This window comes from Arachis duranensis, chromosome 9, assembly GCF_000817695.3.
Source record: "Arachis duranensis cultivar V14167 chromosome 9, aradu.V14167.gnm2.J7QH, whole genome shotgun sequence".
Taxonomy (NCBI): Eukaryota; Viridiplantae; Streptophyta; class Magnoliopsida; order Fabales; family Fabaceae; genus Arachis; species Arachis duranensis.
Genome location: NC_029780.3, coordinates 95,271,668 through 95,289,804, shown reverse-complemented (window position 1 = coordinate 95,289,804; position 18,137 = coordinate 95,271,668). Strand labels below are relative to the sequence as shown.

The window sequence follows — 18,137 nt, the reverse complement described above, 5'->3', positions numbered from 1 at the left end:
TAATATTTTATTTTTGTCTAAAACATTTTATATAAATTAAATTATTAATATTTTATTTTTGTCTAAAACATTTTATATCGTTCTAATTTAGTCTTTTGTTCAAAGTTAAATATTTTTGTCTAAAAAATGGGATACCTTTAATAATAGTAAATTATCAATTTAATTTATATATTAAAACATGTAAAATATTAAAAATATAAAAATAATTAGTAATATATTTAGGACATATAATTATAAAAACAAATTAAATTTGTTAACCACAGTAAATGAATAGTAATTACCTATTACTTAAATTATATATTTTTTCATTTTTAATAGTAATAATTTTAAGAGTGAAAGTAAGTTAGTCTCCAAATCTTTTTCTTTTTTAAATTCTATGAAAAATATTTTGGTTAATATTAAAAAAATATTTTTTTTTCAAATTTTTTTTCATCTAATGGACTTAATTCTAATTTGATTAGTGATACACATATTTATTAACAATAAATCAAATAATATGTGGGAATTTTTTATTTTAATAAATTAAATAAATATTTTATTTTCTGAAATAAATAATTTTAAAAATTATTAGGAAAATACATAAGCATCTCTTATCTTGTTTATACTGTAAACGAGATAATTTTATCCGTATTGAGATATGTGTATTTTTTCAATTTTCATATATCTCCTTACTGTAAATGAGATATATGTATTTGTAAATATAAAAATATAATTTTTGAAAATAATAAAAAATATTAATAATTTAAATTAAATCAAACTCTTAAAAATAGAACATTTTTCAAATAATAAGAAAGATAAGCAGTTTCAAATAATAGAAAAGATGAGCAGTTTCAAAATAATAGAAGAAATAGGCGGTTTTAACTAACTAATTAATGAACTTGGTCTAGTAGTTAGCTCACTAATTTGCTTAAGCAAGTGTTGGGGATTCGAATCCCGCCTTATTATTATTTGAATTGATTTAGTGTAAATTCTAATAAAAAACGCCGGTGGATGGACGTAGTACGGTTAAGATCGTCCACCTTCCATATTAATTGAATGTTCTATTTTTAAGAGTTTGGTCTAGTTTAAATTATTAATATTTTTATTATTTTTATAAAATATATTTTTATATTTATAAATACATATATCTCGTCTACATGGTAATAATTTTTTAAATTATTTATTTTAATAAATAAAATATTTATTCAATTTATTAAAATAAAAAACCTAATAAGTTGTCTTTATGACACATATATAATGTCACACACTCTTTTTTTTTTGTGGGTCCAATGAATCAATACTTGTGTACTCTAATTAATTCTTCCCCATCCAAAAGCCATCAACATAAACTACTAATACATTGACACCTATCCTTCTACACATGTAGAAACAATTTCCTTTCTACACCCTAGAATCCACCTAACATATATCATTTGCAATATTGTCAAACTAGATAGAAAATAAATAAGTAGTATAGTATCAGATTAGCATTTCTAAGTGTGAAAAATTGTTGTTAATTCTAACTATGAAATATATTATAGACTAATTTAATATTTATTAAAGATTCAGTTTGTTTGACAAAATTATTTAAAATAAATAATTGGTTAAATAATATTATTCAATTATGTGTAAACCAAAATCAATCATTAAAATTAGTAATTAATATAAAATACATGTTAAAATATAAAATATATATTAAAAAATAATTAAATAATACATATATTATATACTTTAGACATAAATATATAATGACTGAATTTAGTGTATATATGATATTTTTGAATATCACTTAACTATTTTCTTTTTATATATATAAATAGATTACTATCATTATTCATGGCATGGCAACTACTTCAAACTCTCTCAGGCAGTGGCAAAAGCCTATAAATAGGTTGAACATAACAATCTAGAAATCACAAGACAAAGCTACGTATTCTTTCAAAATTCAAACACAAACCTTATTAGAAGATACTTAAATTCTGTATCCTATATCATGGCAATGTCCAACGCAGATTCAAGTGGCACCACTACTTTGATCTCATCATCCCAAGGTGGCAGTACTGCTATTACTTCTATCCAACAACAGAGTGCTACTACTAACATGGGAGGCCAACAGAAAATTCATCTTCCCAACCCTTTTGATCTCACTGACTCTCAGATCCTGGACAGAGTTTACCTCACCCACGTCAATGATGATGAAATCTGCAATACCAGTATCCTCTTTGGTCTTGTGTCCAATCTTATACTTCAGGTCATTCATCAACTCACATTCAATAATATTCTACCATCCACCTTGAGAATCTTTTATAATAATAATTAATATGGTCAAATTTCTAAGTACTTTGTCATTTCAGGTCGAATAATAAAGAAGGAAAGTGATTTCTGAGTATCTTTAGATTTTTTAACATCAATTGCTTATTAATCTGTATTATTGTTATTGCATTATTATTTTTTTTTAGTGGAATATTTTTATTGCATTAGCATCGGCTATTATTGACTAAATGTCTTAATTGGTTGCTAATTTAAGATAAACACTATATACCCCATCCACCTCTGTGTCTTATAAATACGAAATGTTATGTGCAAAGTGATGGATCATGCTGAGAAAACAACGAAACTTCAAAAATTATGACTTGTTTATAATTGTTCTACATACAGGGTAGTTATTCAACAATATCCACGGTCAGTTTCAAACCAGAATTTCCTACCCTGAAGCTGGTTTCTTGTCAGGTAACTTCTTTTGTGCGTGTATATATTTTGCAATTGCATGACATCCACCTCAATGATTATGTATTGTTGCATGCAAATTAAATTCAAACATAATTGATGAACAATAGTATATGCTTATATATATTAATATAATTAAGTACTACCTTAACAAATGCAAAGTCATGGAATAACTTTTAGTAAAAGCATAGTAAAGTATTAGAACAGTACTTGCAATATTTTAATGTTGATAAATGAGATTATAAAAGAATAAGAAGACAAAATTAAAGAATCCAACTGTCAAATAATCATGTTTTCATTAACAAAAAATATTGATGTAGCAAAATGTTTACTATGTTTGGAGACATCTTTATTATATTGTCTCCAGATTGCTTTTGAAATTTAATCACAAAACCAAAGTAGTACATAAACGTGAAAGTTAAGTCATCATATATTTGTATATAAATATATCTGTTTAATTTATTTTTATTTTATATTTTAACATATATTTTATATCGATAATTGATTTAGTACCACTTTTTGTATACAAATAGCATGATTAATCTTTAGAATAATAAAAATGGCAGTTACTAACTAAAAGTTGGATGATGTTACCAAGATGATAGGCACAAAACATGGACCCCAATGCGTGCACCAAACAGCACTATGGATTCTCCAACACCTAAGGTGCTATTCTTGGGACGCAAAGGCGTTGATAACTCTGGCGGCGTTTTCTTTGGAGTATGGGAACTTCATTCTGCTTTCTAGGACTCCAACACAAGACATAGTTGGAAGCTCACTGAGACAGCTGAATCAAATCCAAGAGAGGAAGGTTTCAAGTGAGATAACAGAGCTGCTGAGTTTCATAGTGAAGGCCTTTCACCACATCAAAGTGTGGGCAACCTGGTCTTCTGAAGGCTATGATCCTGAGGAGGTCCCTACCTTGACTGAAGCCTTGCAAGAGGTCCCTCTTGTTGTGTACTGGACTATTGCTTCCATTGTTGCTTCCACAGGCAACCTCCTCGCCTTCACGTAATTACTAACTTCATTTTAATACACTTTCCGAAGGCTGTAAATGTTTAAGCATTTTATGAAAACTTGAAGCAAAATTAGAACTAACTAACATTGTATTGTTTACTTCAGAGAATATAGCTTATCGGAATTCAGAGAGAGGCTTGCGGCTGTTGTAAAGAAGTTGGCGGATCATTTGGAAATTTGCAAGCTCGAAATTGGTTAATATATTAATGAATTAATTATTTGTTAATTATCTGAAAATGCTCATGATGATGATGTTGGGTTCTGATCTATCCGTGCAGGGTACATAGACGATTACTTGAGCCGTAGAAGAATCTTTGAGAAGCCTAAAGATATAGTAGATCTTTTGAAGGCTTTGATCCTCCCAAATAATGGAGCTCAAGTTCCCCAAATATATCAAGGCAGCATCCAAATCAAACAGGTTAATTTAATTATTAGTTTTGCCAACAATTTTAACAAAGAACTCCTCAATATAATTAAATATATACAGGGTCTTGAAGTGTTCAAGGAGAAACATGTGTTACTCTTCATTTCGAGCCTGTACAGCATAGGAGACGAGATCATGCTGTTGAATTGTCTCCACGATAGGCTGCAGGAAAGTCCAAAGGAATGGAAAGGGTTTAAGAAAGAAGATTTCAAGATTCTGTGGATCCCAATTGTGGAGTGGGACGAAGCCAAAAGGGAACAGTTCAAGACATGGAAGAACAGCATCAAGTGGTATGCAGTGGAGTGCTACTCGGAGTTGCCAGGTGGCAGGATAATAAGTGAGCCTGAAGGGTTGAATTACATGGGTAAGCCTATTCTGCCTGTGTACAATCCTCAAGGTTACAAAGCAAATGAAGATGCAATGGGTTTGATCTTTCAATGGGGGATCGACGCATTCCCTTTCAGGAAAACTGATGCTGCTGATCTTATTCTCAAATGGAAGTGGCTTTGGGACATCATAAGAAAAGTTGCTCCCGGACTGCAGGTACCTTCTCATTTTGCCTCTTAAATCAGTTATATTTCACTTTTTTTAGTAGTTAAATAAACTTTTAAACTTTATAAAATTAATTTAATTTCATATGACATCAATAGAAAAAAGAGTTTTACACAAATGACCAATTATTTATGATATCATCAAATAATAAAAAATTATTTAAATACATAAATTTAATTAGATAATTATATATTTAATTAGTGTATTAAAATTAAATTGTTATAAATATACAAACTAGTTCAATTTATTATGCAAAATAATCAAAATTTTTATTCAATTGACGAAGTAAAAATTATCCAAACTAAATTTCTCATTTTGAAGACGACAACAATGGACAACAACAACAACCATCATCAACAACAAAGACTTTATTCTCATTAGATGGAGTAAATTATATAAATAAATTAAAATAACGTAGTCGAACTCTATCATAAAAATGAACTTCTCTCTCCATCAAAATTTTTTTATTTTCTATGACCAATAAAAATTTTAAAAGTATTTAAATAGAAAAATTATATATTTTACAAAAAGTAATAACTAATATAAGGACCAATTTGGATAGGTGTACAAGTGATTTTTTTTATTTTTAACTTATAAAAATTGACAACTACTCAAATAAAGATGACAAAAATATTTTTTCATAAAAATATTTTGTTTAAAAGTGTGATTTATTTATTTAGCTACACTTTAAACAAAGACAACACTTTTATAAATATCAAAATCTAACCATACAATCCATCATCCAAAAATCAAAAAGAAATATTTTTACATAAAGACAATTATAAAGTCTTCATTGCAGTATAACCATAAAAATTTACCGTATTAATATTTGATATGATTTTTAAAATTAATTTGTGATTTTTTAACAAGTTGTTTAAAGTGTTTATAAAAAAATTAAATAAATCACTTCTCTTATAATAAAATTTATTTTATTTATTATTTATTTATTATAAGATGCATTAAATAAAATAAAAAATAATAAATTTTGATAATTTTTACTAATATTTTTTAGTTATCAAACATTTTTCAATTTTTATGTGTCCGTTTAGATCTCAATTTTATGCATGACACATTATCTCTCAATACTAGAACATTATGATTGTACGTATTTTGTTAAGTAGACAATAATTTTTGTAAATAATATGAACATAAGTTTTAAAATTGGCCCAATAAAATAAAAACACACTACATTTTTTAAATTACTCACTTAAATCTTAATACTAGAATAACCATTCACACACCTAATGAATTGAACATTTTATTCTTGTTCACATATGCATATATTGTTTAGGATTTTCATTGTATACTTGTACTTTTTCATTAATGCAGGTGCAAGGGGACAGATACTTATTCATCTTTGGTGGCAGCAACAAGAAGTGGATCCAAGACTTCACACTTGAAGTGGAGAAAGTGAAGAGACACGAGAGTGTGAAGCGTGCAGACGTGATAATAGACAAGTATGAACTGGGAAGCAGTGTTCCAAGCTTCTGGATTGGAATAGAAAGAATGAGGCAGAACAAGAAGCACCAAGAGGCGGTTGATTGTGAGATCCAAGGGATCGCGAAGAGCTTGTTCTGCCTCAAAAGAGATCCAGAGGGCTGGGCCATTCTTACCAAAGGGCAGAACATCAAGCTTCTCGGCCACGGCGAAGCCATGTATCGAACTCTGGCCGAGTTTCAGAGCTGGAAGGACAAGGTGTTTGAGAAAGAAGGGTTTGACATTGCATTCAAGGAATACTATGATGTTAAGGTGAAGGAAATAGCTGATCGTCAACCTTGCTCAATTGTCAATGTTGATAGTAGTAACTATGGCTCAAGCGTCATTGCAACTATAACGTGCCCAAATCCCACTTGTGGCCGTGTAATGGAGGTTACATCCGTCAATTACAAGTGCTGCCACCGTGATAATAATGATTCAAACTACTGCGGTTATTGATCTGTGGAACAGCCAATTATATATTTGAATATATACTCCATGCTTCAGCTAGTTCTTGTGTCTGAACCTTGTTCGCCCTTCACCAATGGGTAGAACCTAAATAAACAATATGGTGGTCAACATGTTATCTTTTTGTTACTGAATTTCACAATTCAATAAAATTATAGCTATATGAATTATATTATCCCAAGAAATTCAACAGATTTTCCTTCGCTGTACAATTTCATAGTATCATAGAGGATTGGTCCAATCATCATCTATCTCATATATTGAAATTTGCATTTTCTTTCTTTCATCTATTAAATATTTTCCTAACACATGGAAAATCAAAGAAAAGAAAATTAGAAGAAAAAAAATGAGAGAAAAGAAAATAAGTTTATTTGTTTATTGTTTGAATGAAGAAAAAATAAATAAAAAAAAATATTTTTTTTTGTTTGGATGAATGAAAAAAAAGAGGAGAGAAAATTATAATAAAATAAAATTACATTAATATCCTTATTTATATTATATATAAATTATAATTTATTAATATATTTAAGTCATTTTTTAAAAAAAAATAATCATCTAAATTAGTTTTCAAAATGTTAATATATTATTTTTATTAACAAAAATATTTTTTTAAAATTAAATAACAAGAGAGTTATGTTTTGAAATTTAAAAAAAATAAATTTAAAAATTTTACTATGTCTAATAAATAAAGGACAGAACTGTCAATTTAACATTGTTGGTATATTTTTTTTTATCTATTTTCATCTTATAAATGAAGAAAAAAGAGTTATATGGTCCCACATTACTTTTTTTTTCTATTTTTTTTCTAAACTAAATAACAACAAATTTTATTTTTCATCTATTTTTTTTTATATTTTCTTTTCACTCATATTCTTCCCATCCAAACAATGTGTATAATGTGTATAAGTGAATTCTATAGTGTAAAATTTGTTAAAGTTCCCCATATGTAGAATTGATGTAAATCTCTCTTTATAAAGACATGTGTCTATCTGAAAGCTATAATTTTTGTCAGATAATAATAGAGTGTGCAAATAATGATCATTTTTACAGATTTTTTAAAACTCATTATAGTAAGTTAATTATACTTTGAGATCATTACCGTAAGAAATTACGTTGATGTACATATTCTTTTCAAAAGAAAAAAAAATAATATTAACCTTTTTAAAATGAAAAGATTAAAAAACTTCAAGCAGAGGATAAATAGATTTAACGTTTAAATATCTAACACATATTTTAATGAATTCATTCATGTTTTAACAACACAACATCAATGAGTTAAAATTTAAGAACCAGAGAAAATAAAATTTTAATACTAAACATTCGTGCATCGTCTCAACCATTGGCCTCATTTAAAAACGTCACACAAAAAGTTGCCAAACATTTTGTAGAGAGTAGTCGGCCACCACCACCACACGACTACTATCACCTTGCACTATTGTTACCAACACCCATAAAATAGGAAGAGAGTAGAGAGGGGAGCCAATAACCCCAGTAGCTCACTATGGCTGCCTACTCCATTGCCCCCTTATCTTCATCGGAATTACTATTATCGCTGACGCCGGACAGCATGCTAAAGTCGGATGCTGTCTCTGTCATCTTCACCTCTGTCTTGCTCACAACTGCTGCATCCATCTTCGTAACCACCTTCAGTGCTGACAGGTCGCGGTGCTCAACCTTCGTATTCTCTGCCAAACCCCAGCTTAAATCAATCGTGGTGGTTGACTCTCGGCGAGCCTTCCTTCTCTCCTATCGCCATCTAGAAGAACAATAAAATACATGCACCAAAAAAAAAAAAAGATTTACCCCAAATTATTGCAATTGAGGACATCTCTCAAATCACCACTTTTGATTTTGCCGTTATCAAGCACACTGGGTTGGGAGAAACCAAACGCCGTTCTCGTTATAGAACGTCCTTTACATGAATATATTTACTATTTTTTTTCGGAAAAAATATAATATTTTCCAAAACTAAAACAAATAATGTTTTTACTTTCTAAATTTTATTTATTAAAAAATACCGTTATTAATTATATAATTATTGTACATAGCATCTGTTAATCACTTGAATGTTTTATCTATGTATATCTGCTACCAAAGGAAATACGAATTTAGATTTTAAATTTTGAATTTTATTTTAGAAAATAAAATATAATTTTTTATTATTTATTTCATAAATATGAATAAGAAAAAATATAAGAAAAAAATTACTCAAGAATGAGAGATCACAATTTATTCTCTAAAATGAAAATTCAAAATTTAAAAAATCTAAATTCCTTTTCTAAATGTTTTAAATTGTTGCTTGAAAATAGCCCTGATGTTCAGAAAGACATGTGTCTTTGTAACAGTCTACCCATGTCAGTTCTACACATGAAGAACTTAAAAAAATTCTATACCATAGACTCTACCGTATATTTAATAACCTCAATGGTATATTATTATATCTAAATTTTCAAATTTTAAATAAAGTTATAGTAATTTTTAATAATTTCAAAAACTAAATTCTTGTTAATATTTAAAATTTAAAAAATAATAATCTAAATAAATAGTTTATAATTTATAATAACCTCTTTATATTTATATCTAATAACCTTGTCAATAAAAATAAAAGCTAAATCTTTATTAATATCAAACAACTTCAATTATATAATATTATATCGAATAAATAGTCATTTTTAATCATAAAAGATTTGAATGCTGGGAAAATTGACCATACAAAAACTAAATGAATTTTATATCCATAAAAGATAAATTATGTTCGATAAAAATATTAATCATTAAAGTTTTATTGACTCTATTTAAAAACACATTAAATTCTAAAATTAACCTTATCACCAATATTTTTAACCTTCAACCCCTTGATATTTTTTACTATTTTTTATGAAATTATTCATCAAATGCAAACTTTTTCGACCCAAAAATTTACCCTTTTTGTCCATCATTGTTCAATGCTGATTGGACTTCAAACACTTTTCGAAATTCCTTCACTTTCTTTCATTTTAATTTTGTAAAACGAAAGCCGCTAAAGATTAAACCTTTGAAAACAAAAATGCATATAAATAAACAAATTGAAGAATGATGGAGTTGAAATTGTGAATTTTTTGCATTACAGGTCCGAGTTGTAAGGGAAAAGAGAGGTAAAGGAGGGGCTGCAATTTTGACTTATCGGCGCCACAGAGACCAGTTTTGCAGGTCTTCCAGATGCTTCAGAGAATGGTGTCCATAGTTTCATTGAAGTTGACACAAGATAACTTGTGCAGTTTGAGATGCAGCGTGCTTTTCTTTTTAGGTGTTTGCTACGGTATAATAATAAATTCATACGTACCGATACGTTAAAAATATGGACAAATAGTAACAAGTCGTGAAATTTATTTTTCACATCAGCATTTAATTTTTTCTTTTTTAAATATATATTATATCACCACTTTTACTAATATACCCCTTTAATTAAATAAAAATAAAAATATATTTTTTATTTAATTTTATAAAAGTCTTAAACGTTCTTACTTTATTTGATTAGACAAAAATACCCTTTTAAATTAATCAAATTTTAGAATTCAATTAATCCTAATTTTATAGTTTCAATTAATTTAAACAACAAAACAAAAACATATAAAAAAAACAAAAATCAATCGTTTTTCGTCTTCTCTAATTCTCCTAATTATTCGTGCCCCCTTTGAAGCAAAGCAAAACATATCAAAAAAATAAAAAATTAATATGTTCTTCATATTCTCCAATTTCCCTAATATCATTCGTGCCCCCTCCCCCTCTCCTCTGAAGCACACCAAAACGGCAAAACCCTAACCCTAGGTTCTTTGCCGCCGGCGTCCCCAGGCTCAGCGCTTCCGCTTCTTCCTCTTCCCTCTATCCAGAACCCACGTAGCTCGGCACGTCGTCCCCATCCTCGCTGGCTTCTCTATCTGTGGCTTGGAGCAGCTCGCCATTGGGTCACCGCTTGCCGTCGTCTCTGCTCTCGTTGTCGTGTCGCCGGTTGCCACCGTGTCTCCATCGAAAGTTAGTGGCCCTACTTTTAATTTTGCTCTGGTTGCTGAATGCTCGATTTTTTCTTCTTCCTTTTAATTTCTACAATTTTTTTCTTTCTTTTTTTCATCAGAAAAAATTGATAAAATTTTTTTTAATTTTTTGGTCTCGAAGATCTCTGTAATGAAGCTAGTGGATCCTGAAGTGAAGGAACGCAACGATGAAGAAGAAGGAGGTGAAGAGTTGTCTGATATATACCACTCACCCCGGGTCTTCAAGCTGAAATACACGGAGATGATGAAGTTCAAGGTTTGTATATATCCTGATGGAGATCCTAAGCCATTTTATCAAACACCTAGGAAGCTCACTGGGAAATACGTCAGTAAGGGATATTTCTTCCAGAACATTCGAGATAGCAAGTTCCGAACTCTCGATCCGGATCAGGCACACCTCTTCTTCAAACCAATCTCCTGTCATAAGATGCGTGGCAAGGTAAACATTTTCAGTGTTTTTTGGTTTTTGCAATGTCTTTGGATTATTTTAACTAACTGTATTTACAAGAATGTGTAGCACTTTGTTGGATAGGGGAGCGTTGTCATTTTTTTAAGTGGTGGTTACTATTGAGATCTGAGAAAGTTGTGGCATTTGGTTGATGTCTTAGTGCTAATAGCTGTCTTGTTATGGTAATATGTTAATAATGGTAATGAATAGTTTTTTAAGGATTAATTTGTGAATAAGGAATGAGGATACGGCAAAGTATTTGAACTTTGTTTTGGATATGCAGTATTAGCACCTAGTACTGATATTACATAAGATGCTAGGCTAATATGTGTTGGAAATATTATCAATTGTTGGAGGTTGTGGTTTGATGGTTTCAGTGGCTAAGAGAAGGGGGGGTTGAATCTTAGCCCCTTTTTGCTTGCTAACACTTGCTGGACTTAGAAGAGACTTTTCTGTTTTATCTCGTCCCTAGCCACGAGACATTTTCATTTTGTCTCGTCACTTGATACGAGACATTTTTTATTCTTCATCTGAACAGTAAAAACAGAATTGAAGTAGGAAGAAAGAGAGAAGATTACACCCAGATATATCCTGGTTCAGCTGCTAAGTGCAGTGCAGCCTACATCCAGTCTCCATCACAACAATGATGGAATTTCACTATAATCATCCAGATTACAAGTTGTAAAGTGCTAACCCAACTTACAAGGGGATTCCCACAGAATCATGAAACACAACACAGATGTACAAAGGAACTCTAAGACATCTATGGCTTTTTCTTTTAATTTTGCACTCTCTGCCTTTTTCCGCTCTAGGCTTTTTCATACAAACCTCACTGTTTGCCTTTTTCCATGAGACTCAAGACATGACAAAATTAAACAGAAAAATACAAAACAGAAAACATTGAAGGAGAAGAAGAACTGCTAGCTTAGGTAGCTCTGAGAACTCTGTGCCTTGCACTCTCAAATCTTACTCCTTGAATCAAACCATGACTGTTCACCCCTTTTATAGAGAAGTGAAGCTTTCACAGTTGAAACACAAACTAGAAGTGAAGCCTTCACAGTTTGAAAACACACACCCGAGCTTAGCTTCCTTTCCTTCAAAACAAAACCGGTTCGGCCACAGAGAGAGAAGAGGTAACTCATGCAAAAACCAACATGCAAATACCTCTAGTCCTTCCTTGGTCATCATTCTTCATCAATCCGAGCACTCCATCCTTGGCTTCCTCTCCAAGATGGATTTCTGGCCCTTGATGCTTCATGATGATGATGACTTCATCTGCTTCAATCTCTGCCTTCAACCATCACTTCGCCACTCTAGCTACTCCCTGTGGTGGTTGATCAGAATCGAAGACAAGTCACGCCTCCAAGATCTTCCTTGCTGGCCGAATCTTCAATGTCCATTTTGAGCATGAAAAGCTCAAGATAACCTCACCAAATCTAACCATATTTGGTGAATATCTCAGCCACAACTCATTTTTATTTTAGTATGTTTTCTTGCCATCATTAGCTTGATGGTCTTGTAGCTTGTTCTTCCCTTGCTTTGGTAGCTCCATTTTGCTTTCATGGAAGCCATTGTTTCCTGTGTAATAACCGAAGAGAGAAGAAAGGGTAAGAGAGAGGAGAGAGAAGTTTGAACTCAAACTAATGGGTAATAACAAAATGAAATTAAAGTCCCACTTCCCTAGCTTAGAGTGGCGTGTATCATTATGATCACCATCATGTCAATCACACCTTCTCTCTCATGTTCCCCATGCTAGTTTAATTAAATTTCAAATCCTTCAAAAAGTGAGTTGGAATCCGTTGGAAGCTTCATGGATTCGGGTAATGCATGGAAGCATTCAATAATTTTGGGCTTGGTTGCAATAAGGATTATTCTTGGCCCAACTAGTAACAATTGCTTTCCTGATGGATTTGGATCAAACATAGGAAGCTTTCTTTGGGCTTGTAGTAACAATATTAATCTAGCCCAGTTAACCATCACAATAATTCAGCCATATATCATTGAATATTTTTGAATCAATGCTAAATTGGAAAGCAAATTCACACTTGGGCAGCAGCATTTTATTTTATTTTATTTTCGGCCCAATTCAATTCCTGCATTACAAAATTATTAATTAACATATAATCAAATAACATTGAATTAATAATTTTGTAATTAAATATTTTAATAATGTTTGTTCATCACAAAAATTAATTTGGAGTTTTCCAAACTCATCAATAACTATAAGATAAGATAAAGACTAAAATTATAATTGAATTTGTGTATTATGTTGGGCTGAATTTGTGGGCCGTGAGACGTCTTTATTATTGTCATGGACTGAGGTAGAAGAGTGATTTAATACGCCCCCGCAAGCTGGAGTATGAAAGTTACATGGCTCCCCCTTAATATATGCTATTTTACCAAGGGAAGCATAAACCTGTAACATTTTAATCAAGCTTCAAAATAACCATGTTATTTAGCATACTTATTCATAATGCTAAATGCTTGATTTATGAGCAGTTTTAATTGATAATCAAAACTCATTTGATATCAAAACTGATTTACTGCTCAAACAAACACATCAACTAAGCTCAAATAGTGTTGTTAAAAAAAATTCAATTATTTTCCAGTCAAGGTATCAGAGCTATATCATTCAAGTAAGGAAAATATTTTTGTATCTCATATGAACAAAAAACATGGCAGTTGTTAGATATCACAGTTTAAAGGAACTACCAAAAATATGTTTTCTGATCAATATTTACCAAGATGAATAAGAGTATTTCAAATAAAAATATGTTCATCAAGATAAATCAACAATCAGGCATTCAATAAATCAAACATCATTATAAACCAAATGCCAAATGCAATAAGCAGCAGTAACCATAGTGAAACAAATATGATGACAACATGCATTCTTTAAACAAGGGTGATCATGAATTTTCATCAATTGAAAATTTCATCCCCTGTTTTCATTATCCTCCCCCTGTTTCATTAGTTCCAAATTTCAATTTTGGAGACTGTTTCATTAGCTCCAAATTTCAATTTTGGAGACTGGTTTTCCTCCCCCTTTTGTCATCAAGGGGCACCTGCACAAAATATGAATAATACCACAAAATATTCATAACAAAAATAACAAGAGTGTGTCAAAGTATCACAGAGCAGGGAGTTTCAAGTCATGCTCATACAAAAAATAGATTGAGCCTAATAGAGCCAATATCAAATAAAAGTAAACAACAGCCATCAATCATCAGAAAGATTGAATTCTGAACCGGAATCAGCTTCAAAATCTCCTGTGCCCATTTCATCATCAAAGCTCTTTATCATGAAGCCAACTCGATCATGGCATTTCTTCCAGGCCCTTTCCTGTTCATATTCCAGTTTTCTGGCATTCTTGTGGGATTTGAACATTAATTTGGACATGTTGCGCATCTCATGGAGAACCTCTCGGATTGATGCAGTAACATTTGAGGGCTCAGGATGGCTTTCCAGATCACTGAGAGATGGTTCAGAGGGAACTGATTTCTTGCCCTTTTTGCCCGAAATTCCTCTTCCTTTAATCATTGAAATCTTGTTGTCAACAGTTTCATTAGTCAAATCAACCTTAAAATACTCAAATATACATGTGAGAAACATGCCATAAGGAAGATTAGCCTTTTTGGTACTTTTCACTGCTTCCCACATATGACGTATCATAACATAAGCAAATGAAATTTGGGAGGAAGTAAGAAGTGCAAATAAAATAACAGAATCAGAAACTGTTACTCTGTAGTGAGAACCGCCTTGTGGAGTGAGAATGTGAGTGATGATACGGTGCAACAGGGAATTCTCAGGGCCGAGTGCTCGATGAGTTGGAATTAGTCCATCCAAACCAGAGAGATTTGCACAGATGTGTTGTAAGACCGTTTGTTGTGCAATGCCAACTTGATCATCCCACTTGTCAACCATGTAAACTTTTGGTCCTTCTTCTTCATATCCAAGAGCAGCGCCTATTGTTTGTGGGTTGAGGGTCATGTAAACACGTTTGACATATGAGTGAATTGAGCCGTCAATCAAACGCATGTTTGCATAAAATTCCCGGACCAGCCCCGGGTACACAAGTTTCTGAATGTGAAGCAGTGGAGTCCACTTCAGAGCATCAAACATGGAAGAAAAGTTGATTCCTTTGGTTGCCAGTTTCTCAAGATTTACCAGGTATGAAAGACAGAGAGGGCGTTTCAGCAGAACCTCTTTATGGAATTCATAGAATGCACATGAGTAAAACCGAGAGGGATCAAAATGAGAGTGTGTTTTGTGAAATTTGTTCTTGAAGTCGAGAGACTCCAAATTTGCAGGTTCTCTTGTCTCATGCAGAACGAAGCTTTTCGGCCTTTTCTGTGAACTTTTTGTGGTTGGAGTAGGTCTTTTCGGTGGTGATGGTGGTGGAGAAGTATGTGATTCCTCTTCTTCTTCTTGAATGCTGGGCTCCTTGTTCTTTCCTCTCCCTGACGATTTGTGAGCGATGACTTTGCGATGCATGGTTTCGGTTCTTTTGGAAGGGGGTGATGGAGTAGAAGAGGAGGTAGAATGGAGATGGATATGTGTATGAGTTTGAGGTGATGAGAACGGTGGGCTTTTTGGAATGGGGGTTCGGCCACTTCTCTTTTGTGCCGTTTTCTTTTTCATGTTAGGAGGAATGGAGGAGTTGAATATGAAAGGGTGGGGGGTGCCGAACGAGAGTGAGGAGAGAGAGGAGGTTAGTGGTGCAATTAATGAGGATTGGAGAGAGATGATGGGGGAGTTAATAACCATAATGGTGTGGTTATTAACCAAGGGGTTTTGAAAAAGTAGTTTCCTAGTTTTAAGGGATTAGATGGAGAGAGGAATTTGATTTGACAATAACCACTTCCAATGACACTCAAAAGATTTGATTATCATAAAATGAGGAACCAGAAGAAATTCAATGAGGGGTCAAACTTGATTATGTGGGGCCCATTAGAAGCAAGGTCTGCACAGCCTCCCCCTTAATCTTAGCTCCTTCAGCATGCCTTGTTTTTATCTCGTCCATTCCTATGAGATAAAACCAGATAGAATCAGAAATTCACAAATTTTCAACATGATTTAAATCAATCATTCCCAAACTTTTCCTTAACAAACAGAATCTATCTTCATAGAGAGGTTTTGTAAAAATATCAGCAAGTTGTTCTTCAGATTTTACAAATTGAATATCAATAGTACCCTTTTGCACATGTTCTCTAATAAAATGATATTTAATTTTAATGTGCTTTGTTCTAGAGTGCAGAACAGGATTTTTGGAAATATTTATTGCACTCATATGATCACAAAATAAGGGTATGCTATTGATTTTTAATTTGTAATCTTCCAATTGAGTTTTTAACCAAATTAATTGTGAACAACAAGCAGATGCGGATATATATTCGGCTTCAGCTGTGGATAGAGCCACTGTGGCTTGTTTCTTGCTTGACCACATGTTGAGTGAGCTTCCAAGGAAGCAACACATGCCCGAGGTGCTCCTTCTATCCACTCGATCTCCCGCATAATCTGCATCACAAAACCCTACTGCACAAAAATCATCAGATTTTGGATACCACAAGCCATAATCACATGTTCCCTTAATATTCCTAATGATGCGTTTAACAGCCGTTAAATGGGATTCTTTTGGATGAGATTGAAATCTTGAACATACACCCACACTTTGAACAATGTCCGGTCTAGAGGATGTAAGATACATTAATGAACCAATCATTCCTCTATACCGTGTCTCATCCACATCTAAGCCATCATCATCCTTTTCAAGTTTAGTGTTAGGATGCATTGGTGTTCCCATTGGTTTGGAATTTTCTAAGCCAAATTTCTTTACCAATTCTTTTGCATACTTGCCTTGGTGAATAAAAGTACCACTAGGAGTTTGTTTAATTTGGAGGCCAAGAAAGAAGGTTAGCTCTCCCATTAAACTCATTTCAAACTCACTAGTCATGAGTTTTCCAAACTCTTCACACAAGGACTCATTGACCGATCCAAACACAATATCATCCACATAAACTTGAACTAGAAGTATATCATCATTAGATGCTTTAATGAATAAAGTTGTATCCGTGGTACCCCTTTGAAATTGATTTTCCAATAGGAAGGCACTAAGCCTTTCATACCAAGTTCTTGGAGCTTGTCTAAGACCATAAAGAGCCTTAGTTAGTTTGAAAACATGATTTGGAAAATCTTTATGTTCAAAACCGGGGGGTTGAGCCACATACACTTCTCTATCAATAAAGCCATTAAGGAAAGCACATTTAACATCCATTTGAAACATTTTGAAACCCTTATGGGCAGCATAGGCAAGAAGCAATCTAATTGCTTCCATTCTAGCTACCAGAGCAAAAAACTCATCAAAATCTATACCCTCTTCTTGATCATAACCTTGGGCCACTAATCTAGCCTTGTTACGAACAACTTTTCCATCCTCACCTAATTTATTTTTGAAAACCTACTTAGTACCCGTTATCTTCTTACCATCCGGATGAGGTACTAATGTCCAAACCTTATTCTTGTCAAATTGAGCAAGCTCCTCTTGCATGGCCTTAACCCATGATGGATCTTCAAGGGCTTGCTTGACATTGTTTGGCTCCATTTGTGACAAGAGAGCAAAGTTGCTAGGTTCGGTTTGCCTTTTGGTAGAGGATCTTGTGGTTATACCTTGAGAGGGATCACCAATGATGAAGTCATGAGGATAACCCCTCATGGATTTCCATTCTCTAGGCTTTCGGACAGTTGTTGAGCGTTGATGATCTTCTGGTGGTCTCACTGTTTCAGTTGCTCGTGCCTGCTCAGGAGACAAAATGGAAGTTTCTCCTTCGATCTGACGAGACAAAACTGGGCTGACAGATTCTTCATTTTGCACAGATTTGGGGTTTTCTTTATTTGTTCCATCTTCTTCACAATCTGATTCATTATCCTTTACAGTACTGGGAATTATGTTAGAATCACAAAAAGTAACATGTATGGATTCCGCTATGGTTCTATATTCTTTGAGATAAACTCTATA

The 18,137-nt window shown here is 32.4% G+C and overlaps 1 protein-coding gene across 1 annotated transcript; it reads left to right on the top strand.

Moving 5' to 3' along the window:
- Window positions 1-1,855: 1,855 nt before the first annotated feature.
- LOC107466276 (protein SIEVE ELEMENT OCCLUSION B-like) lies at window positions 1,856-6,828 on the top strand. Its single transcript, XM_016085259.3, has 7 exons — window positions 1,856-2,230; window positions 2,638-2,709; window positions 3,305-3,717; window positions 3,829-3,917; window positions 4,002-4,141; window positions 4,211-4,690; window positions 6,029-6,828. Exons 1-7 carry the CDS (start codon window positions 1,973-1,975, stop codon window positions 6,632-6,634), a joined length of 2,058 nt encoding a protein of 685 aa, XP_015940745.1. The 5' UTR covers window positions 1,856-1,972; the 3' UTR covers window positions 6,635-6,828.
- Window positions 6,829-18,137: the final 11,309 nt, after the last annotated feature.

What these genes read in the sequence shown, in the direction of transcription:
- LOC107466276 (XM_016085259.3), top strand. Translation starts at nt 1,973, where the DNA reads ATGGCAATGTCCAACGCAGATTCAAGTGGCACCACTACTTTGATCTCA. An exon ending in TGTCCAATCTTATACTTCAG is followed by an intron (nt 2,231 to 2,637) that starts GTCATTCATCAA and finishes TTCTACATACAG; the next exon opens with GGTAGTTATTCAACAATATC. An exon ending in TGAAGCTGGTTTCTTGTCAG is followed by an intron (nt 2,710 to 3,304) that starts GTAACTTCTTTT and finishes GATGTTACCAAG; the next exon opens with ATGATAGGCACAAAACATGG.